Source organism: Aotus nancymaae, unplaced genomic scaffold (assembly GCF_030222135.1).
Source record: "Aotus nancymaae isolate 86718 unplaced genomic scaffold, 86718_ANA_hifiasm-v0.15.2.pri h1tg000062l, whole genome shotgun sequence".
Lineage (NCBI taxonomy): Eukaryota > Metazoa > Chordata > Mammalia > Primates > Aotidae > Aotus > Aotus nancymaae.
In genome coordinates, this window is record NW_026988476.1 from 24,405,611 (window position 1) to 24,430,391 (window position 24,781).

Sequence of the window (24,781 nt, forward strand, 5' to 3'; positions counted from 1 at the left end):
AACTTAAAGAAACAAAAACTCCCTACCTTAGCCGCTACAAGGTAGGCTGAGGCGGGAGGACTGCTTGAGGCCAAGAGTTCGAGGCCAGCCTAGGCAACCTAATAAGACCTTCGTCACAAACACAAAAACTCCCAACCCTATGGACCACGGTAACATCCTGCCATCAGAAAGCACAGCTTTCCAGCGTCCCCGCAAACGCTAGGGCCGCCTTCTGACGCTTTCGCCCCGCCTCCGTCCCTGCACTCTCCCAACTGGCGGGAGGAGGACACCCTTCCAGCCAATCAACGTCTCACAAGGCCCGCCTCCCGCGCGTCTTTCAAAGGTCTTCTAGGAACCAATCAGCGGTTAGAGGCCGAGCTGTCAGCCACCCGAAGGCGGGGTAAGAAACCAGAAGCGGATCTGATTGGTTGCTGGAAGACGCCACGCCCACCTCACAGAAGGAAGAACCAGTGAGCTAAGGGGAGGGGCGGGTTCGGCGCGGGGCACCGGTGAGCCGCCGGCGTTGCGGAGGGAGGCGGCACTGGTCTCGACGTGGCGCGGCCAACGATGAAGCCGGTGAGTCGGGTGTGCCGGGGCTTGGAAGAGCGAGGCTGCAGGGACGCAAGCTTTCCCGGGGACCCGATCCTGAGCCAGAGGGCAGCCCTGGGCCGGAGGGCAGCCCTGGCAGCCCTGGCAGCCCTGTCCGTAACCGTCCTGTGGGTCGGGGAGGTGACGCTGCCCCCCACGGGCACGAGAGATGGCTGCGAAGGAACAGGGTCGATGGCCGACGAAGGGAAGACGGACATTCGCTGTGCACCTGCTGTGGGCTGACACCTGTCGCCTCCGGGGTCTCATAAGCCTCCCAACCGCCCAGCCAAAGAGTGCTGAGCCCCATTGTACGGAGGAAACCAAGCCGAGGAGCTTGAGTGCCAGCGATGACTGGGCGCGATATCCCAGCCCCGAAGGGTGTCCGGGCGCTGCCCTGCGCCCACTGGGGAAACCATGAGTACGAATGCCACTACCCGGCTTGTGGGCGACGTCACCGCTGTCACCATGCCCCAGGGCCACCTGGCAATGCTGCCCTTTTCTTGTGACGTTCAGAATTACAGGGCTTGGGGAAGTGGAAACGTCCAGCTCTGTTAGGATTAATAAACATGGCTGGCAGAGGCATAGTGAATGGGTCACACAAATTTGAAATATGAATCATCAAAGCTGCTTAAAAGAAAAAGCAGATCCAGGCAAAGAGCTGAAGATCCCCCACCTAACCCGTATTTCGTACTACCGGGATTAACAACCTACTGGAAGTCTTTCGTTTGGGGGCAGTTGGTGATAATACTTCAGATACAGCCAAAACAACAGAAATCCATAGCCTAGGGCCAGGCGTGGTGGCTCATGTCTGTAATCCCAACACTATGGGAGGCCAAGATGGGCGGATCACTTGAGGCTAGGAGTTGGAGACCAGCCTGGCCAACACAGTGAAACCCCATCTCTACTAAAAATACAAAAATTAGCCGAGCATAGTAGTGCGCACCTGTAGTCCTGGCTACTCCGGAGGCTGAGGCACTAGAATAGGTTGAACCCAGAGACAGAGGTTGCAGTGAGCTGAGATCATGCCACTGCCCTCCAGCCTGGGCAACAGAGCGAGACCCTATCTTAAAAAAAAAAAAAAAAAAGCCTAAATTGGCCTTCCTGTGATCTTCCAGTACGAAGACTGTTGTAGAATATAGCTTCAGAGCTAGAAAGGGCATTAGGTGATTATAGTTGCTAATCCCTATGTTGCTATGTGGAGGGACATCTGCTGTCCTTCACTCCTGGCCTTTTTTTCCACCTGTCCCCATTGAGTTATCTGATCCCCAAGTTTGGAAGGAACTGAACACCAGTATCTCAACTTTTTCTTCCCTTCTCTTTTGGGATCTACCTGCCTGCCTGCAGAAGGTGCTTTCTGGTCCACTCTGTAGCACACAGGAGCCCCAGACTGTCCATGGCCTCCTGTGACTGGGTGGATAGGTTTGTCTAATTCTGGGGTGAACAAGGGACGAGCCCACTTGGCCACAGGTTTAAGCTGCATACTCCATTTAATATACAATAATAAAACTCCATTTGCTTCTCCAATGTCTTATCTTTCAATTGGTTCCAACTAGGGAGTGAGAAAAGGGTATGTGTTTTGTTCTGTTTAGTTTTTCTTTTTCTTTTGATCCTTTAAAATTTCAACAGGGAGCGTAGAAGCCTTCCATGTCAAAATGCTGCAGGATTAAGTTCCAACTGCTTAGATCAGCATACAAACTCTATCTCAATCTCTCTAGTCTAGTGATTCATAAAACTGGGGGCAGATTAGTTCATGTACACCACCCGCACCAAACTACTAGGCGATGTGTTGATTATTTTTTGAGGAAAAGGGTGGGTAAAACTACTTCTCTAGCTTCAGCTCCTCTACTCCATCTCTATTTTGATATCACAGTTCCTCAATACACAAGCCCTTTCCCCTTTTGCCTTGTCTTAATTTCTTTCCTGTCTTTTGAGACAGAGTCTTGCTCTGTCGTCCAGGCTGGAGTGCAGTGGTGTGTTCTTGGCTCACTGCAACCTCTACCAGGTTCAAGTGATGCTCCTGCCTCAGAGTCCTAAGTAGCTGAGATTACAGGTGTGTGCCACCACACCCGGTTAATTTTCAGATTTTTGGTAGAGCCAGGTTTTGCCCTGTTAACCAGGCTGGTCTCAAACTCCTGACCTCAGGTGATCCGCCCGCCTCTGCCTCCCAGAGTGCTGAGATTACAGGCGTAAGCCACTGCACCCTGCCTTTCCTATCTTCTTAAAAACCTTCTGCTCTTCCTTCAAAACCCCCCTGAAGCATCTCTTCTGTGAAGACTTCTCCAGCTCCATAAGTGGTCACTCTCTTCTCTGCCCTACAGTATGTAGTTCTGCTTCCATTTCAGCACTTATATACCTTTCTTCTGTAATCTATGCACACATCTATCTCTCCAGGCATACTGAAGGTATGCTATTTATCTTACAGATCTTTTGCATCTCCAGAGCTTGGCAAATGAAGGTAGCCAAGAAATATTTGGGAATGAATAAATCTCCTCACTTTATAGTTGAGGAAAACAGATTCAGAATAAACTGGCTTGTCAGAGAGTATACAGTAAGTGGCAGAACCAAGACCAGAAGCCAGATTTCTTGGTTCCCAATCCAACTCTCTTTCCACTATACAGTACTATAATTATTCATAGGAAAGTAAATATCAGTCATTTATTGTTGATATTGCTGATCATATGGATATTCTGGGTTGATGGCTGAATGCATTGCAAACATGAATTCAATGTGTGTTTAAGCAAGGATTAGCTATCCTAAAACTACAAAAAAAATTCTTTACAGTTATTTAACATAACATTTCTTTTGAAGCCTAGTTCAATACAAGCAAGTGAGTTTGACTCATCAGACGAAGAGCCTATTGAAGATGAACAGACTCCAATTCAAATATCATGGTACGTTAGCATTTCTGATCAATGATGAGCTAAAATCATAATTTACATCATAAATGTAAATTTAGTTACATCATAATCTTAGTAGAATGTAGTTCATATATTGAAAATATTAAGTGAATCCCCTGCTGATTATATAATTCTAACCTTTGGAGCCAGTTAGGATAATTCTATCTCCATGATTCATTTATTATCTATGATATAGAATAAGACTCTTTTTTTTGTTGTTGTTCCTTCTTTATACATTGAGAAAACCTTAGTAGAAGCGAGTAAGTAAGAAGTAGAGGTAGGATGAAATAATCTCTCATTTAGTACCAAAATCTACTCATTCTTTTATGACAAAAGAAAAGTATACCAAATATGAGACAAGATGTTTAGTCATTTCTCATTAAGTCAAATCCTAGGTAACAGTTAGAAGTAATGTCACAGTAATGCACCTATCAACAGACTCTGTTTAAGATAAAAGGCACATCAATGCAATAACAAAAAGTTTCTACATAAAATCAACCTTTTAATCTTGGCAAGTAACTTATGGCTATACCAGATTCTCTACAATGAGCAATCAAATGCTTTCTCTCATTACTGCAAATGTAATCGTCTCTCTCCTTAAGAAAGCACCATCCCTACTGCCAGAAGAGAAAAAGGGTCCTAAAGGTCTTTTGTCCTGCCATCAAATAGCATTACCTTTCATTTCCACTTAAAATCCCCATTTAAACACCAAAATTCATCTGCTTTTCAAAGTCAGGTGGTATTTATATGATGCCTCCTGTTTTCCTCTAAATCATCTTCTGACATGCAGACAAGGTGATCCTCTGTCCCTGAGTACTGTAAACTGAGAATATGATTTCTTGACATTATTTCTTTTTATTTATTTATTTATTTTTTTTTTTGAGATGGAGTTTTGCTCTTGTTACCCAGGCTGGAGTGCAATGGTGTGATCTCGGCTCACCGCAACCTCCGCCTCCTGGGTTCAGGCAATTCTCCTGCCTCAGCCTCCTGAGTAGCTGGGATTACAGGCGTGAGCCACCACGCCCGGCCCCATTATTTCTTTTTAACCAAAAACCATTACAACAAAGAATGAGTAGCCTGTGGTTTTCATCATATGAAATTATATCTTTTAAGGAAGCTCTACCAAAACATCTTAAAATAGTAATGTAGTATAAATGCTGGGAAGAAAATTGTCAGATAGTCATTTTTTATTTATTTTCCTAAGATTACTAATACAAATTACCTCAGGTAATATACCACAGGATAACATAAGTATACTGTATTCTACCTGTTGGCAATCTAGGCATTATTATCTTTAAGGTAAATTTAAATTAACTTCGTTTTTTGTTTTTTTATTTTAGTAGAGACAGGGTTTCACCATGTTGTCCAGGCTGGTCTCGAACTCCTGAGCTCAAACAATCTGCCTGCTTCGGCCTCTCTACGTGCTGAGATTATAGGCATGAGCCACTACATCCAGCATAACTTGTCATTCTTAAGACTTAAATAAATAATCTTTTAACTTCCTTTAGTGATCTAAACTCTAATCTTGATAAAACTAAATTACTGGAAACTACATCCTTGGACTACCCTTAAACAAGTGAATTGCGTATCACTTTCACTGTGTTACATTATTCACTGTGTTACATCTTAATGTTATTGGAGTTCATGACTTCAATAAAAACATTGATAATGTTATTTTTTTAAAAAGTGAGTCCCTGTTTTAAAACTTTCAGTCTTTCTATGCCTTTTTGAGACCAACATATTGATATTTAACTATGAATTCTTATTTTGTGACTACTGTAAAACTTTAACACACCCTTATTCGGTGGCAAGCAACAGTATTGATTAAACTGAATTCCCATTTATAACATTTTTTTAAAAAAACTTAACTAAACTTCATACATTTTTCTTCTTTTCAGGCTACCTTTGTCACGAGTGAATTGTTCTCAGTTTCTTGGTTTATGTGCTCTTCCAGGTAGGTAACACGGTAATGGGCTTCCTATCAGTACATATATATTTTTTCTAATTTATTTTTTATTGCAATAGCTTTCGGGGGAAAAGGTGGTTTTTCATTACAAAGATATGTTCTTTAGTGGTGATTTCTGAGATTTTGGTGCACCCATTACCTGAGCAGTGTATACTGTACCCAGTGTGTAGTCTTCTATCTTCATCCCCCTCCCTCCCATTCCCCCAAATCCCCAAAGTCCAATGTATCATTCTTATGCCTTGGTGTCCTCAAAGCTTAGCTCCCAATTATGAGTGAGAACACACGATGTTTGGTTTTCCATTCCTGAGTTACTTCACTTAGAATAATAGTCTCCAATTCTATCCAGGTTGCTGTGAATGCCATTATTTTGTTCCTTTTCATGGCTGAGTAGTATTACATGGTGTGTGTATATATATATTTATACACCATATTTTCTTTTTGTTGTTGTTGTTGTTTTTTATTTTTTGTTATACTTTAAGTTCTGGGATACGTGTGCAGAACATGCAGGTTTGTTATATAGGTATACATGTGCCATAGTGGTTTTCTACACCCATCAACCCGTCATCTACCTTAGGTATTTCTTCTATTGCTACCCCTCCTTTTGCCCCCCACCCCCCGACAGGCCCCAGTGTGTGATGTTTCCCTCCCTGTGCCCATATGTTCTCATTGTTCAACTCCCACTTATGAGTGAGAACACTTGGTGTTGGTTTTTTTTCTGTTCCTGTGTTCATTTGCTGAGAATGATGGTTTCCAGCTTCATCTATGTTCCTGCAAAGGACATGAACTCATTCTTTTTATGGCTGCATAGTATTCTATGGTATATATGTGCCTCATTTTCTTTATCCAGTCTATCATTGATGGGCATTTGGGTTGGTTCCAAGTCTTTGCTATTGTGAACATTGCTGCAATAAACATACATGTGCATGTGTCTTTATGGTAAAATGATTTATAATGCTTTGGATATAGACCCAGTAATAGGATTGTTGGGTCAAATGGTATTTCTGGTTCTAGATCCTTGAGGAATTGCCACACCGTCTTCCACAATGGTTGAACTAATTTACACACTACCACCAACAGTGCAAAAGTGTTCCTATTTCTCCACATCCTCTCCAGCATTTGTTGTTTCCTGACTTTAATGATCGCCATTCTAACTGACATGAGATGGTATCTCATTATGGTTTTGATTTGCATTTCTCTAATTACCAGATGAGGTTTTTTCATAAGTTTATTGGCTGTATGGATGTCTTCTTTTCAAGTGTCTGTTCATATCCTTTGCCCACTTTTTGATGCGGTTGTATTTTTTTTTCTTGTAAATTTGTTTAAGTTCTTTGTAGATTCTGGATACTAGCCCTTTGTCAGATGGATAGATTACAAAAATATTCTCCCATTCTGTAGACTGCCTGTTCACTCTAATGATAGTTTTTTATGCCATGCAGAAGCTCTTTAGTTTAATTAGATCCCATTTGTCAATTTTGGCTTTTGTTGCCATTGCTTTTGGTGTTTTAGCCATGAAGTCTGTCCATGCCTAGGTCCTGAATGGTATTGCTTAGGTTTTCTTCTAAGATTTTTATGATTTTAGGTCTTACATTTAAGTCTTTAATCCATCTTGAGTTAATTTTTGTGTAATATATAAAGAAGGGGTCGAGTTTCAGTTTTCTGCATATGGCTAGCCAGTTTTCCCAACACCATTTATTAAATAGGGAATCCTTTCTCCATTGCTTGCTTTTGTCAGGTTTGTCAAAGATCAGAAGGTTGTAAATGTGTGGCATTATTTCTGAGGCCTCTATTCTGTTCCATTGGTCTTTATATCTGTTTTGGTACCAGTACCATGCTGTTTTGGTTATTCTAGCCTTGTAGTATAGTTTCAAGTCAGGTAGCATGATGCCTCCAGCTTTGTTCTTTTTGCTTAGGATTGTCTTGGCTATATGGGCTCTTTTTTGGGTCTATATGAAATTTAAAGTAGTTTTTTCTAATTCTGTGAAGAAAGTCAATGGTAGCTTGATGGAAATACATTGAATCTATAAATTACTTTGGGCAGTATGACCATTTTCATGACATTGATTCTTCATATCCATGAACATGGAATGTTTTCCCATTTGTTTGTGTCCTCTCTTATTTCCTTGAGCAGTGGTTTCTACTTCTTGAAGAAGTCCTTCATATTTCTTATAAGTTATATTCCTAGATATTTTATTCTCTTTGTAGCAATTGTGAATGAGAGTTCACTCATGATTTGGCTCTCTATCATTGGTGTATAGGAATGCTTGTGATTTTTGCACATTGATTTCGTATACTGAGACTTTGCTGAAGTTGCTTATCAGCCTAAGGAATTTTTGGGCTGAGACAATAGGGTTTTCTAAATATACAATCATGTCATCTGCAAACAGAGAGAGACTTCCTCTCTTCCTATCTGAATACCCTTTATTTCTTTCTCTTGCCTGATTCCCCTAGCCAGAACTTCCAATACTATGTTAAATAGGAGTGGTAATAGAGGGCATCCTTGTCTTGTGCCAGTTTTCAAAGGGAATGCTTCTGGCTTTTGCCCATTCCAGCTTTTGCCCATGATATTGGCTGTGGGTTTGTCATAAATAGCTCTTATTATTTTGAGATACATTCCATCAATACCTAGTTTATTGAATGTTTTTAGCATGAAGGGGTGTTGAATTTTATCAAAAGCCTTTTCTCCATCTATTGAGATAATCATGTGGTTTTGTCATTGATTCTGTTTATGTAATGGATTACGTTTATTGATTTGTGTATGTTGAACTAGCCTTACGTCCCAGGGATGAAGCCAAATTGATTGTGGTGGATAAGCTTTTTGATGTGCTGCTGGATTTGGTTTGCTAGTATTTTATTGAGAATTTTTGCATCGGTGTTCATCAGGGATATTGGCCTGAAATTTTCTTTTTTTGTTGTGTCTCTGCCGGGTTTTGGTGTCAGGATGATGTTGGTTTCATATAATGAGCTAGGGAGGAGTCCCTCTTTTTCTACTGTTTGGAATAGTTTCAGAAGGAATGGTACCAGCTCCTTTTTGTACCTCTGATAGAATTTGGCTGTGAATCCATCTGGTCCTGGGCTTTTTTTTGTTGGTAGGCTATTAATGACTGCTTCAATTTCAGAACTTATTATTGGTCTATTCAGGGATTTGACTTCTTCCTGGGTAAGTCTTAGGAGGGTGTATGTGTCCAGGAATTTATCTGTTTCTTCTAGATTTTCTAGTATATTTGCATAGAGGTGTTTATGGTATTCTCTGATGGTCGTTTGTATTTCTGTGGGATCAGTGGTGATATCCCCTTTATCATTTTTTGTGTGTGTCTATTTGATTCTTCTCTCTTTTCTTCTTTATTAGTCTGGCTAGTCATCTATCTATTTTGTTAATCTTTTCAAAAAAACCAGCTCCTGGATTCATTGATTTTTGAAGGGTTTTTTGTGTCTCTATCTCCTTTAGTTCTGCTCTAATCTTAGTTATTTCTTGTTTTCTGCTAGCTTTTGAATTTGTTTGCTCTTGCTTCTCTAGTTCTTTCCATTGTGATGTTAGGGTATTGATTTTAGATCTTTTCTGCTTTCTCATATGGGCATTTAGTGCCATAAATTTCCCTGTAAACACTGCTTTAGCTGTGTTCCAGAGATTCTGGTCCCCTGTGTCTTTGTTTTCATTGGTTTCAAAGAACTTACTTATTTCTGCCTTAATTTTGTTATTTACCCAGTAGTTATTCAGGAGTAGGTTGCTCAGTTTCCATGTAGTTGTGCAGTTTTGAGTGAGTTTCTTAATTCTGAGTTCTAATTTGACTGCACTGTGGTCTGAGAGATTGATTGTTATGATTTCCATTCTTCTGAATTTGCTGAGGAGTGTTTTACTTCCAATTATGTGGTCAGTTTTAGAGTAAGTGTGATGTGGTGCTGAGAAGAATGTATATTCTGTTGATTTGGGGTGGAGAGTTCTGTAGATGTCTATTAGGTCCACTTGGTTCAGATCTGAGTTCAAGTCCTGAATATCCTTGTTAATTTTCTGTCTTGTTGATCTGCCAAATAATGACAGTGGGGTGTAAAAGACTCCCACTATTATTGTGTGGGAGTCTAAGTCTCTTTGTAGGTCTCTACGAGCTTGTGTTATGAATCTGGGTGCTCCTTTATTGGGTACATTTATATTTTTAGGATAGTTAGCACTTGTTGTTGCATTGATCCCTTTACCATTATGTTATGCCTTTCTTTGTCTCTTTTGATCTTTGTTGGTTTAAAATATGTTTTATCAGAGACTAGGATTGCAACCCTTGCTGTTTTCTGCTTTCCATTTGCTTGGTAAATATTACTCCATCCCTTTATTTTGAGCCTATGTGTGTCTTTGCACATGAGATGGGTCTACTGAATACAGCACCGATATATCTTGACTCTTTAATCTAATTTGCCAGTCTGTGTCCTTTAACTGGAGAATTTAGCCCATTTACATTTAAGGTTATTATTGTTATATGTGTATTTGATCCTATCATTATGATGCTAGCTGATTGTTTTGCCCATTAGTTGATGCAGTTTCTTCATAGTGTCAATGGTCTTTACATTTTGGTATGTTTTTGCAGTGGCTGGTACCGGTTTTTCCTTTCCATATTTAGTACTTCCTTCAGGAGCTCTTGTAAGGCATGCCTGGTGGTGACAAAATCCCTCAGTATTTGCTTGTCTGTAAAGGATTTTATTTCTTCTTTGCTTATGAAGTTTAGTTTGACTGGATATGAAATTCTGGGTTGAAAATTCTTTTCTTTAAGGATGTTGAATATTGGCCCCCACTCTCTTCTGGCTTGTAAGGTTTCTGCAGAGAGATCCACTGTTAGTCTGATGGGCTTCCCTTTGTGAGTAACCCAACCTTTCTCTCTGGCTGCCCTTAATATTTTTTCTTTCATTTCAACCCTGATGAATCTGACAATTATGTGTCTTGGGGTTGTTCTTCTCAAGGAGTATCTTTGTGATGTTCTCTATATTTCCTGAATTTGAATGTTGGCCTGTCTTGCTAGTTTGGGGAAGTTCCACTAGATAATATCTTGAAGAATGTTTTTCAACTTGGGTCCATTCTCCCTGTTACTTTCAGGTACACCAATCAAACATAGTTTTGGTCTTTTCGCGTAGTCCCATATTTCTTGGAGGCTTTGTTTATTTCTTCTCATTCTTTATTCTCTAATCTCATCTTCACACTTTATTTTATTAAGTTGATCTTCAATCTCTGATATCCTTTCTTCCACTTGATCAATTCTGCTATTGATATTTGTATATGCTTCACAAAGTTCTTGTGCTGTGTTTTTCAGCTCCATCAGGTCATTTATATTCTCTAAACTGGTTATTCTAGTTAGCACTTTCTGTAACCTTTTATCAAGGTTCTTAGCATCCTTGCACTGAATTAGAACATGCACCTTTAGTTCAGAGGAGTTTGTTATTACCGCCCTCCCCACTGCCCACCTTCTGAAGCCTACTTCTGCCAATTTGTCAAACTCATTCTCTGTCCAGTTTTGTTCCCATGCTGGCAAGGACTTGTGATCCTTTGGAGGAGGAGAAGCATTCTGGCTTTTGGAATTTTAAGCCTTTTCGTGCTGGTTTTTCCTCATCTTCGTGGATGTATCTTCCTTTGGTCTTTGATGTTGGTGACCTTCGGACGGGGTTTTTGTGTGGATGTCCTTTTTGTTGATGTTGATGCTTTTGCTTTCTGTTTGTTAGTTTTCATTCTAACAGTTAGGCCCCTCTGCTGCAGGTCTGCTGGAGTTTGCTGGAGGTCCACTCCAGACACTGTTTGCCTGGTATAACCAGCGAAGGCTGCAGAACAGCAAAGATTGCTGCCTGCTCCTTGACCCCTGCTGGGAAGTGTCCCACTGTCAGGAGGCATGGGGGTCAGGGACCCATCTGAGGAGGCAGTCTGTCCTTTAGGAGTGCTTGAACGCTGTGCTGGGTGATCTGTTGTTCTCAGAGCTGGCAGGCAGGAATGTTTAAGTCTGCTGAAGCTGCGCCCACAGCCACCCCTTCCCCCATGTACTCTGTCCCAGCAAGATGGGAGTTTTATGTATAAGCCCTTGGCTAGAGCTGCTGCCTTTCTTTCAGAATTGCACTGCCCAGAGAGGAGGAATCTAGAGAGGCAGGCTGGCTTCAGCGGCTTTGCAGTGCTGTGGTGGGTTCCGCACCCAGTTCAAACTTCCAGGTGGCTTTGTTTACACTGTGAGGGGAAAACCCCTTACTCAAGCCTCAGTAATGGTGGACGCCCCTCCTCCCACCAAGCTTGAGTGTCCCAGGTTGACTTCAGACTGCTGTACTGGCAGAGAATTTCAAGCCAGTGGATCTTAGCTTGTTGGGCTCCATTGAGGGTGGGATCCACTGAGCGAGACCACTTGGCTCCCTGACTTCAGCCCCCTTTCCAGGGCAGTGAACAGTTCTGTCTTGCTGGTGTTCCAGGTGCCACTCACCCATCTTCTGCACTGATCTCACTGGGAACTGCAGACCAGAGTTGTTCCTATTTGGCCATCTTGCCTGGGAATCTCACACTTTCTTTATCTGCTATTGACTGATGAGCATTTGGGCTGGTTCCATATTTTTGCAATTGCAAATTATGCTGCTAGAAATATGTGTACGCAAGTATCTTTTTCATATAATGACTTCTTTTCCTCTGGGTATATACCTAAGTAGCAGGATTGCTGGTCAAATGGTAGATCTGCTTTTAGTTCTTTAAGGCATCTCCACATTGTTTTCCATAGTGGTTGTAGTAGTTTACATTCCCACCAGCAGTGTAAAAGTGTTCCCTTTTCACCACATCCATGCCAACAATGTATTTAGAACAAGTATCTTATCAACTACACATCATTCTCTGTACTGAGCAATAAGGAAATTTCACAGACCGTCAGCACTGATGAACACACTTTGGGAAGCCCTCATGGTGGACTCTAGATAAAGAAACATAGATCTACCTTTCGTCCCTTCCAGATCTGCAGTCACAGTTCTTCAGTTCTGCTTTTCCCATCTTAATAAAGCTTAAGGCCTGGGGTACAAATGAGGCTGAGGACTATAACCAGGTACTTGTTACAGAAGAGACACAGAATACAGAATCCTTGATGAGGATGAACCCCTGTAATTATATTCCTAGAAATAGAAGAAATTGACATTCACATTCAGAATAGAACTGAAACATATCAATGATCATGTGGAAAGACTTTATAAAGTAGCTATCTATGTAAGTGTTTAAACATACCTGCTATATATGACCAAAAGCTGACCTTTTTACTTGCTTTATTATTACTTATAGGTTGTAAATTTAAAGATATTAGAAGAAATGCTGAAAAAGACACAGGTAGGTGTAATATCACACAACCACACTAATAGGGTTTTTTGGGTTTTTGTTGTTGTTGTTGTTGTTGTTGTTGTTTGAGACAGAATCTAACTCTGTTGCCCAGGCTAGAGTGTAATGGCGCAATCTCAGCTCACTGCAACCTCCGCCTACTGGGTTCAAATGATTCTCCTGCCTCAGCCTCCTGAGTAGCTGGGATTACAGGCACACGCCACCACACCCAGCTAATTCTTGTATTTTCAGTAGAAATAGGATTTCCCCATGTTGGTCTGGCTGGTTTCGAACTCCTGACCTCGTGATCTGCCCACCTCGGCCTCCCAAAGTTCTGGGATTCCAGGCCTAATGGGTTTTTTAAATAAATAACATTGAAAATCTCTCTGTCAAAAGGAACAAATTATAGTTTATTTTTAATATAAGAATAAATTTTTAATATTTTGTGAAGTTTCAAACTATAGATTTATTCTAATATGTAAAGAGGTATTTGTGAAAGGGCACAGAGGACTCAGCATTTACCTACACATGGAGTTGCTTTTCACTGATTGTTGTAGTTATATTATACATATAAACTGCATTTGAGGTAGAAGTTGGTGGGGAAAAAGTATGTAAATAGAAAACTGACATATTGCTCTGCCCAGGTCTTTGCTATTCCTTGCAGACTTGATTGTGGTAGTAGAAATTAAGTCTGAGCTGGGAACTCCAAGTCAACAGTGAAATTGTGAATCCTGGATGGAAAATGTTGAGAGCCAGCATCTAGATGGCAAAGACAGAGTGGGAACTGGCTGTTGCATGCTCAAGGATGTTCATACCACTATAGCCACAAGTCTAATAATCCTCATAATCTGCTCCAATTTGGATTTACATATTGCATGATACTAACACGTGTAAATTTTCTTTTCTTTTCTTTCTTTTTTTTTTTTTTTTTTTGAGACAGAGTTTTGATCTTGTTGCCCAGGCTGGAGTGCAATGGCACCATCTCAGCTCACCACAACCTTTGCCTCCCGGGTTCAAGCAATTCTCCTGCCTCAGCCTCCCAAGTAGCTGGGATTACAGGCATGTGCCACCAAGCCCGGCTAATTTTGTATTTTTAGCAGAAATGGGGTTTCTCCATGTTGGTCAGACTGGTCTTGAACTCCAGACCTCAGGTGATCCCCCCACCTTGGCCTCCCAAAGTGCTGGATTTCAGGTGTGAGCTACCACGCTCAGCCCACAAATATGGATTTTTCAAAAGATTTTATTCTGATTGGCCTGGAATGTCTCAAATCTACTAGTTCTACCAATGTCCTTATAGTACAGCAAATTAAAATGTATATATTGCTTGATACTGACCAGTATAGAATTTTTGAACCTTAAAACCTTTTCCTGGTTATTCTAGAACATCAGTTTGCTAATTAAAACTTTATTCCTGGCCAGGTGCGGTGGCTCACACCTGTAATCTCAGCATTTTGGTAGGCCGAGGCGGGTAGATTGCTTGAGCTCAGTTCAAGACCAGCTTGGGCAATGAGGCGAAACCCTGTCTCTGCAAAAAATACAAAAATTAGCCGGGCGTGATGGCATGCGCCTATAGTCCCAGCAACATGGGAGGCTGAGGTGGGAACATCACTTGAGCCCAGGAAATCAAAGCTGCAGTGAGCTGAGATGGTGCCCAGATCACAAGTCATGCTCTGTCGCCCAGGCTGGAGTGCAATGAGCTGAGATGAGATTGCATTCCTGCACTCCAACCTGGGTGGCCGAGCAAGACCCTGTCTCAAAAAATATATATATTCCTTACCTACCAAAGAAAGATTTAAAGACCCTAATAGATAGTTGACTCTTGTAGTATTTATAAAAACTTTTTGCTTTAGATACACCCACCATGCTAGGAAATTTACATTTGGAGAACATTTAGGTCATAAGCAAAATATGTGTAATTTAAATCATTGGCTCAAAGTCAGTCTTGTACATTTTGACTGCCATATTCATTTAGCATTTTCTATAAAAGTGGTTTGCAATTTTTTTCTAAAACCTTTTTTTTCTGCAATGAAATCTGAAATGGAATCTAGTACATAAAACAGGTCAAAATATTTGATAGGAGACCTAGAATCTCCCTGAAGCAGTTCCTAAGATACCTCCTCAGCCCTTTTTCAGAAAGTTAGAAAATCACTGGATAATAAAAATTACCAAATGTGTACAAGAGGCAAATAAATGTACAGTACTGTATATCTCAGGGACTAGTTCATGAGAAAATACTTTGTACTTAAATAGCTAAATGTCCTTGGATTTAAGGGGCAGGGAGAGGGCGGGAGTTGAGGGCACTTAGATCAGCCAGAATTATTTATTTTAAACCAAATGCTCTACAGTGAATATTGCCATAAAGAAGTTCCAGTGTATAGAATGCCTATAGTATTCATATCATTATGATGAAAATAGCTAGTTCACATAAGTTTAATACAGTTAATGTTTTATTTTATGGAGACCTAGTCAATAAAATTAAATACACAAGGATGTGTTATAGTGCAGATATGAGGGAGAATGCTAGCACTCTGGCACCAGGGCCCTGCTGGAGATTTTATATACAATACTCAGAGTCAAGCAAACAGCTAAGTGATGAAGTAGCAGACATGGTTGATTTTGTGGGAAAAAAAAGAAAAAAGTGCTATCATTCCTTAATTGAACATAGATCTATCATTCCTTAATTGATAGCACTTTTTTTCTTTTTCTCACAAAGTCAACCGTGTTTGCTACTCAATATTAAGTATTTAAGAGTTATTTTAAACCAGTATTTATTGCAAAAAAAATTTTTGCAAGAACAGCAATTGACTTATCTTGAAATTCAGTAAGAGGTATTTTGACTTGTAAAATCAGGCTTAATTCTAGTCGCCTTTTGATTCAGATGTATCAATAGGCACTTCAGATTTATAGATTGTCATTTGGTATTACTTTGGCTTAAGAAACTTAACTTTATATTCTCCCTCTTGCTGGTATTTAAATGTGTGATGTTTTCTATGTGTGTGTCTCTGTGTATCCTGGTCTATTGGCAGAAGAACTAAAGAGCTGTGGTATACAAGACATATTTGTTTTCTGCACCAGAGGGGAACTGTCAAAATATAGAGTCCCAAACCTTCTGGATCTCTACCAGCAGTGTGGAATTATCACCCATCATCATCCAATCGCAGATGGAGGGACTCCTGACATAGCCTGCTGCTGTGAAATAATGGAGGAGCTTGCAATCTGCCTTAAAAATAACCGAAAAACCTTAATACAGTACGTTCTCCTTTTCTCCATATACTACATGAGAAATGTCTCAGTCAAAATGATTTCTGGAATTATTGTAGCCCTGTTCAGTTATTACCTGCTTCATAGTTTGTTGTAAGAATTAAAAGGTAATGATGCACTAGAAAAGCACTAGCACAATGTCTGAGTAAGTCATCAAATATGTGCTGTTACTACTTTTCCAGAGTAGGGACAATAAATGAGTAGATTTGGAAATTATTAGAACAAGGTTACAAGCTTTTCTTTTCCTTTCCTTTTATCTTAGACCTTCAGTTGCAATTTTGGGACCCTCCTTTCCCCTCCTCACCACCACCACCTCACTTAATAGCTTTTCAATTGCTTAGTTGTTTTCAACAGCAAGAAAATCAATTTTTTGGCCAGGTGCAGTGGCTCATGCCCGTAATCCCAGCACTCTGGGAGGCTGCGGTGGGAGGATCACTTGAACTCAAGAGTTTGAGACCAGCCTGGGCAACATAGCAAAACCCCATCTCTGCAAAAAAAAAAAAAAAAAAAAAAAAATACAAAAGAACACATCAGGTGTGGTGGTACACACCTGTAGTCCCAACTACTCAGGAGGCTGAGGTGGAATTGCTTGAGCCTGGGAGGCAGAGGTTGCAGTGAGCCAAGATGACAATACTGCAGTCCAGCCTGGGTGACAGCAAGACCCCATCTCAAAAAAAAAAAGAATAAAGTCGATTTTTTCCAAATTAGCTACAAAAAAACTTATCTCTAAGCAATGAACAATCTTAAAAATGTGACTTGAAAATCACATCTGATGACTCTGCTACCAAATTGAAAGAGGGCCTCTCATTGTGTGTCAATGGCTACAAAAACACAAGTTGCTGGTGTGAAAGTTTAAAACAAAATAAAATGGGTTAAGGAAAGGGGACAAAATGAGGAGGAAAGAAAAGCAGCTTGAAGGAAGGCGGAGAGAGTGGCTGTGGGCAGCAGATAGTAGCATGGCAAAGATTCAAAGGGGCAATGTGGATAATAAACAACAGATGCTCCGCCAGAGCAAAACACACAAAGCAACAGAGAGCCAGCCACGGTGAGGAAACTGGCCTTTGCTGTGCATAATGTACATTTCATATTCTAATAACCTGCTTAACCCTTTCTGGAACAAGGTAGGGTATTAAATAGTTGGCGACCTCAAAAGCCCCAAGGTCCCTAAGGGCATTGCTTTGAGTCAGAAGTATAGAAATTATATCAAATAGCCGTGAAGTCTCAGGGCACCTAGTGACAGGACAAGCCCAGCCAACTTCTCTCCTTAAACCTATAGCCCAGGGGCCTCATGCCAACAGTGCCAGTTTTGAAGACAAACCAACTAGTACAAGGGTCTTTGAGGACACACACCTGTTTGTGGCCAAACTGAATTCTAACATACAGAGAAATATAGTTTGCAGAATATGCAGTAAAAAACTTGAGTCATTCTACATGCTATTGTTTCCCATCGTCCTCTATGGAAAAGCATAGTCACTCATCCAGTACTACTTATAAAAGCTAAATTTCAAATAGATCCAGTTGTTGATGCAAAAGTTTCTGATAACTATAGGTAAAATAGTATTAGATAGTTAGATGTAGCTGGGGAAAAATATTTTCCAATATAGGGCCCTATTTTTCAAACCATTTTGAATTTTTTTTTTCCAAATAAATTTTTGAAGCAGCCTCTGTTGAAAAGTTTCAGAAATCAAACTAGCTCAGTTTAGTGAAGTGAAACTCAACAAATTCGACTTTAGCAGGTACTGGCAACCCAAATGCTCTGATGCTTCTGCAGAGTACAAACAGGATAGACAGTGGATGGGTGACTTTGCATATGCTGAATGTTTCAGTCTCCCATAAAATAAAGCATCTGACAATGGAATTTTTCATTGTCCCAGAGCTTTTAAAGGTATCCTACAGCGACTAGTTTATTTTGTCTCTGTCCTGCAATCTTTGAGACCCACATTGCGAGACAGCTATAGAGCTTATCCTTCAGCACAGGGTATACCTTTTACACTGTCCTGTTGTCTACCAGTGCCATCTCACTGGTTCTGTCTGGGCATTTTCCACCCTTTATAAAATCAGTGATAACTGCTTGCCTACTGTATTTTGTGGTTTCCTTGGGCTATTTTAACAAAAAGTACCACAAACTGGGTTAGCTGAAAACAACAGAAATTTCTTATTTTCCATTTCTAGAGCATGTAAGTCTGAAATTAAGGTGAGAGCAGAGCCACGCCTCTGAGACTGAGTAGAGTCCTTCCATGCCTCTTCCTAGCTTCTAGTGGTGGCCGTCAATCCTTGGCAGGCCTTGGCTTGCAGCCAAATCCCTCCAATATGCCTCTGTCATCACACCATTCCTTGCGTGTCTGTGTCTTTGCATGGTGTTCTCCTCTTGTAAGGACACTAGTCATCTAGGCTGAGGGCCCACTCTAATTCATCTGAACTTGAATATGCCTGCTAAGACTCTAATTCTGAATAAGGTTCCATTCACAGGAATAGGATAAGGACTTCAGCATGTCTTTTGGGGGAACATAATTCAACCAATTACACCTACTGTGTGCCACACCCTGCAACTACCAAAGGAGGCATAGGTCCCACTTTCAAGGAGCTTCTAACTAACAACACTACCATTTAAGTGCAGTAAGACAGGAGAGGCAGCACACAGAAGAATGATCCTTTCTGTAGGAGCACAAAGGCATTTTAGGAAATGAACTTTGAGGTTTTAAAAGATGAGTAGGAATTCATCAAATAGAAGATTTATTAAGCTACGTGTGCACAAGGCACTGTGCTAGGCATTAGAGTTATAAATAGAGGCAGAAAGAGTGAGTCTTTAGTTGTAACGGGATGGAATGAAATGTACAAACTTCAAAACTGTATTTCCCTTTCAGCTGTTATGGAGGACTTGGGAGATCTTGTCTTGGTAAGAAATCTATTTCTATTATTTTTTAACTTCAAAATAGACAAACTTCTGTTTCTGGTCCATATGATCATTTTGTATTAAAATGGAACCAACCACAATATAAGTTTGCTAAGACTCAAAGGATTACTTAAGGCCCTAAACATGGTGTTCCCTGGAAAGCTTGGGTGGGAGTGGGAGGTATTTTCAGCATCGTTCTGGAGGATTCTGGCAAAATATCATTTACAAGTCTTAACACCTGCATTCTTATTTTTTAATATTTTCTGATGTTCTTCCTGTGTCAGTGTTATAATACAGTAACTTCCAAATAGTTTCCATGGGTAACTACTTATGAATACAAAAGTTAATTACTATACATTAATTTAAAATTTTTTAAAAACATTCTAAGAAAAACAAAAAGAGCTCATGAAATGCCACACTGGAGTAATAGTTATTTTTTTTAGTAATGGATGACATCAAAATAGAAAGCTTTTGTGTTTCAAAGAATACTATCAAAATGACAAGACAAGCCATAGAATGGGAAAAAATATTCGCAATCTATATATTTGATAAAGGCTTTGTATCCAGAATATAAAAAGAACTCTTACAACTCAGTTATAAAAAGATAGGCTGGGCATGGTGGCTCATGCATGTAATCTCAGTACTTTGGGAGGCCAAGGCAGCAGATCACCTGAGCTCAGGAGTTTGAGACCAGCGTGGGTAACATGGTGAAACCCCGAATCTACAAGAAATACAAAAATTAGCCAGGTATAGTGGTGCATGCCTGTAGCCCCAGCTCCCTGAGGGGTTGAGGCTGGAGGACTACTTGGGCCCAAGAGGTCAAGGCACCAGTGAACCGAGTTTACGCCACTACACTCCAGCCTAAATGACAAAATGAGATCCTCTCTCTCAATATAATAATAATAAACAAAGACAAACAACATAATTTAAAAAACGACAAAGGATCCAAATAAACCTTTCTCCAGGCAAGATACACACATAGTCAATAAGCACATGAAAAGATGCTCAGTATCCTTAATCATCAGGAAATGCACATCAGAACCACAATGCATACCACTTGACACCCATTAGGAAGGGTATTATTTAAAAAATGAAAACTAACAAGTATTGGCAAGGATGTAGAGAAATTCGAACCCTCATACACTGTTGGTGGGAATGTAAAATGGTGCAGCTGCTTTGGAAACTGGTCTAGCAGTAGTTCCTCAAACAGGTAAACATATAACCTGGCAATTTCACTCCAAAGTATATACCCAAAAACTTGTATACAAATGTTTATAACAGCATTAATCATAATAGCCAAACAACGGAAAGAGCCTAAATGTCCATCACTTGGCAAATGGATAAACACAATGTGGCATATCCATACAATGGAATATTATTTGATCATAAAAAGGAATTAAATACAGACATATGCTACCGTATGTATGAACCCTGAACACATTATGCTAAGAGAAATCAGACACACACACAAAAATATTGTATGTTTCCATTGATGTGATTGCTCACAATAGGCAGACCTACAGAGACAAAGTAGACTAGTGGTTGCCCAGGGTTGGGGCTGATGGGAATAGAGGATGATAGTAAAAGGATACACTCTTTTCTGAGAGGAGGAAATGCTTTAAAACTGACTGTGGTGATGGATGCACATATCTGTGAATATACTAAAAATCACTGAATGGATGAACACTTAAAATGGATGAAAGAATGAAGCCAGTGTTAAACTTTCATTCAACCATACGGTCATTTATCATAATTTAACCATCAAAAACACACATTAAAAGTCTCAGGCTTTTAATTCATTTGGAACAATTACACCAATCTTCTGTGTCAATAGAAGTCTTATTAAATATAAAATGCTCTACCCTGTCAATAATTATTTAATGACATTTTTCTGTCATGTTCCATTAGTGGCCGCTTGTCTCCTACTGTACCTGTCTGACACAGTTTCACCACAGCAAGCCATAGATAGCCTGCGCGACCTAAGAGGATCTGGGGCGATACAGACCATCAAGGTGAGGAAGTGGGCAGTGCTTGCTTGGTTGTGGTTGGGGTAGCTGTTACAAATACAGATTCATATGTAACCAAAAGGGCAGTGAAATGAACATCCAAAGCACTCTGTTATGCGAATACCACTTGCTTATGCTTTTAGTTTTTAAAAATTTACATATAAATATAATCCAGGTAGTCTAAAATGGCACGCAATATTTCAAACAAGATAATGAATACGCTGAACTTCCTGGTTTACTTTTCCAGCATCGACCTACTGCTCAGTTTTTGCACCAGTCAGTTTTGGGAATGGATCCTCTCACCTAGAACAATGAGACAGTTATTATTAATATAAACTTGATAGGTCTTGGGTAGATTCTTGGCCAAAAAAAAAAATCTAAGGAAGAGCCTACTATGTCACCAAAACAATTACTAAAGATAAATGAATGACTATAATACAAAAAAAAGGAAAGCAATGCTAATTATCCTTTGCTGTGGATAACTGGGGACATCGTCCACATGCACGTTCCCCTAACACTTCAAAACACTCCACTAGCAATGCCAAGGATACTGCATTAATCATGTTACTGAAAAGATTCTGCAGATTCCACTTTATTTTGTAGGTCTGTAAAGCTAACGCACCTTCCTTTTGGAAGCATGCCCTCTCAGCATTAGAGTCCACTCATCAGAGGAGTGGGCACTGAAGAATCCTGGCCGTTAGGCAGCTCCCTACACTTGAGAGCCCATCTTCCCATGGTTAGAGGTCTAATCCAGTGTCATTAACAGTGAATTACTATAATTACTGATAAATTCACCAAGCAACCTGATTCTTGGGGCTGAAATAAGGTCATTCACAAGACAATCCATGCAGGATCCACTCCACTGTACAGTTCTGAAACAGAGAACTCCCCTAATGTTAAAATCAAATGATGCAGCCAGGCACAGTGGATCATGCGTATATCCCAGCACTTTGGGAGGCTGAGCTGGATGGATCACTGAAGGCCAGGAGTTCAAGACAACCCTGGTCAACCTAGTGAAACCTCATCCCTGCTACAAATTAAAAAATTAGCCAGAGGTGGTTGCATGCGCCTGTAGTAGTCCCAGCTACTTGGGAGGCTGAGGCACAAGAATCACCCAAAAGGCAGAGGTTGCAATGAGTCAAGATCATACCACTGCACTCCAGCCTGGGCGACAGAGCAAGACCCTGTTTCAATAAATTAATAAATAAATAAAGCTTCAAATCCAAAATGTTCATCTCTCTTCTCTTGAAAACGAAATACATAGCCATGGCCAGATGTAAATATGAATATGCATGTTTTATATCTTCAATACTGCAGATAATTAAGCCCACATTACTACAGACTGTCAGTTTATCACGTCAGCATTCTGTGGCAAACAGGCTTGCTAATGTTAGCAATGCAGTTTCCACTTCTTAATAAGAGTATGAAATGAAATGATTGGCAAAGTAAGAATATCTTCTGGGAAGCTATTAAAACTCCAGATAAATTATTTAAGGCTTTTATTTTGCTTATCTCTGAGATTAGTGATACAGCTTGTTTTTTAAAAATATTGTCTATGAAAATTATTCCTAGTGGATTATGTCATCACAAAAAGCAGATGACTAGGGCTTCTATAAATGAAGTAATAAATTCTCTTAAATATACCAGTTACTTGCTACAGAAAGTGTCTATCCTTCTTACCTAGCGGGGGGGAAAACATTAGCAAAAGTAATGCCATTATGTGCTTTTTAAATCTTATTTGGTCCTGTAAGTAAAGAGAGAAGGGATTTTAGACTTATAACACATCCATCTGTATTTTATTTCACCTTCTGACTTTTTGAGACTTTTAGAGCAACAGTTTTTCACACTACTATATGGCTTTACTAAAAGATAAAACTTCCCCATGCTGCAAATGCTTCCTTACCCAAGAAGATGTAGAATTGTGCTTAGCAGTATTTTTTTTATTCCTGATACCTGCTAGTGTTATGCCCACACTGATAACTAGTTTTATACAGTGCATTACAATGTATCTTTACTTTTTTCAGCAATACAATTATCTTCATGAGTTTCGGGACAAATTAGCTGCATATCTATCATCAAGAGATTCACGATCAAGATCAGTATCAAGATGAAGAATTTCAAATAGCACATATATGACCATATCTGAAATGTCAGAGTTCTCTAGCATAATTTGTATTGAAATGAAACTGCTAGTGTCATCAACTTGAATGTAAATGTACATGTGCAGATATTCCTAAAGCTTTTATTGACAAAACTCATTGTGTCTCTTTCATTTCTTATAGCAGAGGGATAGGAAAATTGGTATGAAATTTGCCTTTTGAACTGGTTGCTCTGGTATATTTTACCTGGAGGTAATGCTGAAAACAAGCATATGGAAAAATAGTTGACTACATCTTTTTAATATTTAGTACTGCATTTGTACTTCATTTTACTGTTTGTAACCACTGGGTAGCATTTGACAAAGCAGTAAGTATGACAATTGGTATGAGTGCCCAAACTTACTTTTAAATAATGTCCCCCTCCCCCTCTATTCCTCCCAAAACTGCTTCCGCTTTTTACTTAATAGATCTACAGAATTGAAAAGGATCCTGTGAGTCTTCCGATCACCCCTCCCAGTGCTGGATCAGCCCCAAGGGTGTGTATCCACTATCTGCTGGAACATTTTCAGAGACGATGAATTCACTGGTTCAGACAGCTGCTCCACATTTTTTTCCACCCTAGAACTACACGGAATGAGCTTAATCCTTTCACATTTATTTCATAAAGTACTTAGCTACAGATTAACAATTTCCAACTCTCTTACTCCTTCGCTTCCCCCTATGCTATCAAACCTAATTTTTTTCATCTTTAAATTCAACCTTGAGTTACCCAAAACAGTCATTTGGGCTGTAGACAAGGATCACACAATGTGTCAAACAGACACACTTGTTTTAACAATCAATCAGTGGTTTCAATAGGGCTTACAGTAGTCACATGGCTCTCTTGGCTACTGGTAATTACAAGTGTGAACCAATGGGTATTTGGCTATGACCACCAGGTTGCAGACTCATAGGCATTTCAAAAGACAGTTTTGCCACATCAAAATTTCATTTTTAAATAATTATTCAATGACTGGCCGGGCATGGTGGCTCACACCTGTAATCCCAGCACTCTGGGAGACCAAGGTGAGAGAATCGCTTGAAGTCAGGAGTTTGAGACCAGCCTGGCCAACATGATGAAACCCCATCTCTACTAAATATACAAAAATTAGTTGAGCATGGTAGTGCACACCTGTAATCCCAGATACTTGAGAGGCTGAAGCAGGAAAATCGCCTCAACCCAGGAGGCAAAGGCAGAGGTCGCAGTGAGCCGAGATTGCGCCACTGCACTCCAGCCTGGGCAACAGAGACTCGTTTCAAAAAAAAAAAAAAAATCATACAATGACTAAAAGTCTTACTTTGTCTCACAGTACTCTTCTTGCTGCTGATGAACTGCTTGAATTTCAACACAAAATACTGCAAAACAATTACCAGCACTGTTTGGGAACTTCAGAACACGAGTATGTACTGTAAAATAAGATCAATGTTAATACCGTCATCCCTTGGTATCCTCAGGATTAATTATAGGAGCCCCCACCCCACCCCCGACAGCAAAATCCATGGATTCTCATGTCTCTGATATAAAATGGTGTAGTATTTGTGTACTTTAAATCATCTCTACTTATAATACCTAATGCAATGTAAATGAAGTGTAGTTATTATACTGTATCGATTTAATTTGTATTATTTTTTATTTTTCAAATATTTTTAATCTGCAGTTTGAGTCAGCGGATTTGGAACCCACAGAGGGCTGACTGTACTTTTATACATACACTGCTTCTAGAACTTAACATTTTATGAGAATATTAAGGAAGGT

At 40.0% G+C, this 24,781-nt stretch overlaps 1 protein-coding gene across 2 annotated transcripts; it reads left to right on the forward strand.

Annotated features, from left to right (window-relative positions):
* The first annotated feature begins 478 nt into the window (after positions 1 to 478).
* CDKN3 (cyclin dependent kinase inhibitor 3) lies at positions 479 to 23,145 on the forward strand. 2 transcript variants are annotated; one of them, XM_012451022.2, is made up of 8 exons: positions 479 to 555; positions 3,376 to 3,458; positions 5,363 to 5,418; positions 12,695 to 12,739; positions 15,754 to 15,976; positions 18,853 to 18,884; positions 20,790 to 20,893; positions 22,912 to 23,145. In XM_012451022.2, exons 1-8 carry the CDS (start codon positions 547 to 549, stop codon positions 22,996 to 22,998), a joined length of 639 nt encoding a protein of 212 aa, XP_012306445.1. In that variant the 5' UTR covers positions 479 to 546; the 3' UTR covers positions 22,999 to 23,145. The 2 variants fall into 2 exon arrangements, with proteins under 2 accessions (XP_012306445.1, XP_021526434.1); XM_021670759.2 differs by lacking the exon at positions 22,912 to 23,145 and adding an exon at positions 21,135 to 21,295.
* The last annotated feature ends 1,636 nt before the right edge of the window (positions 23,146 to 24,781 follow it).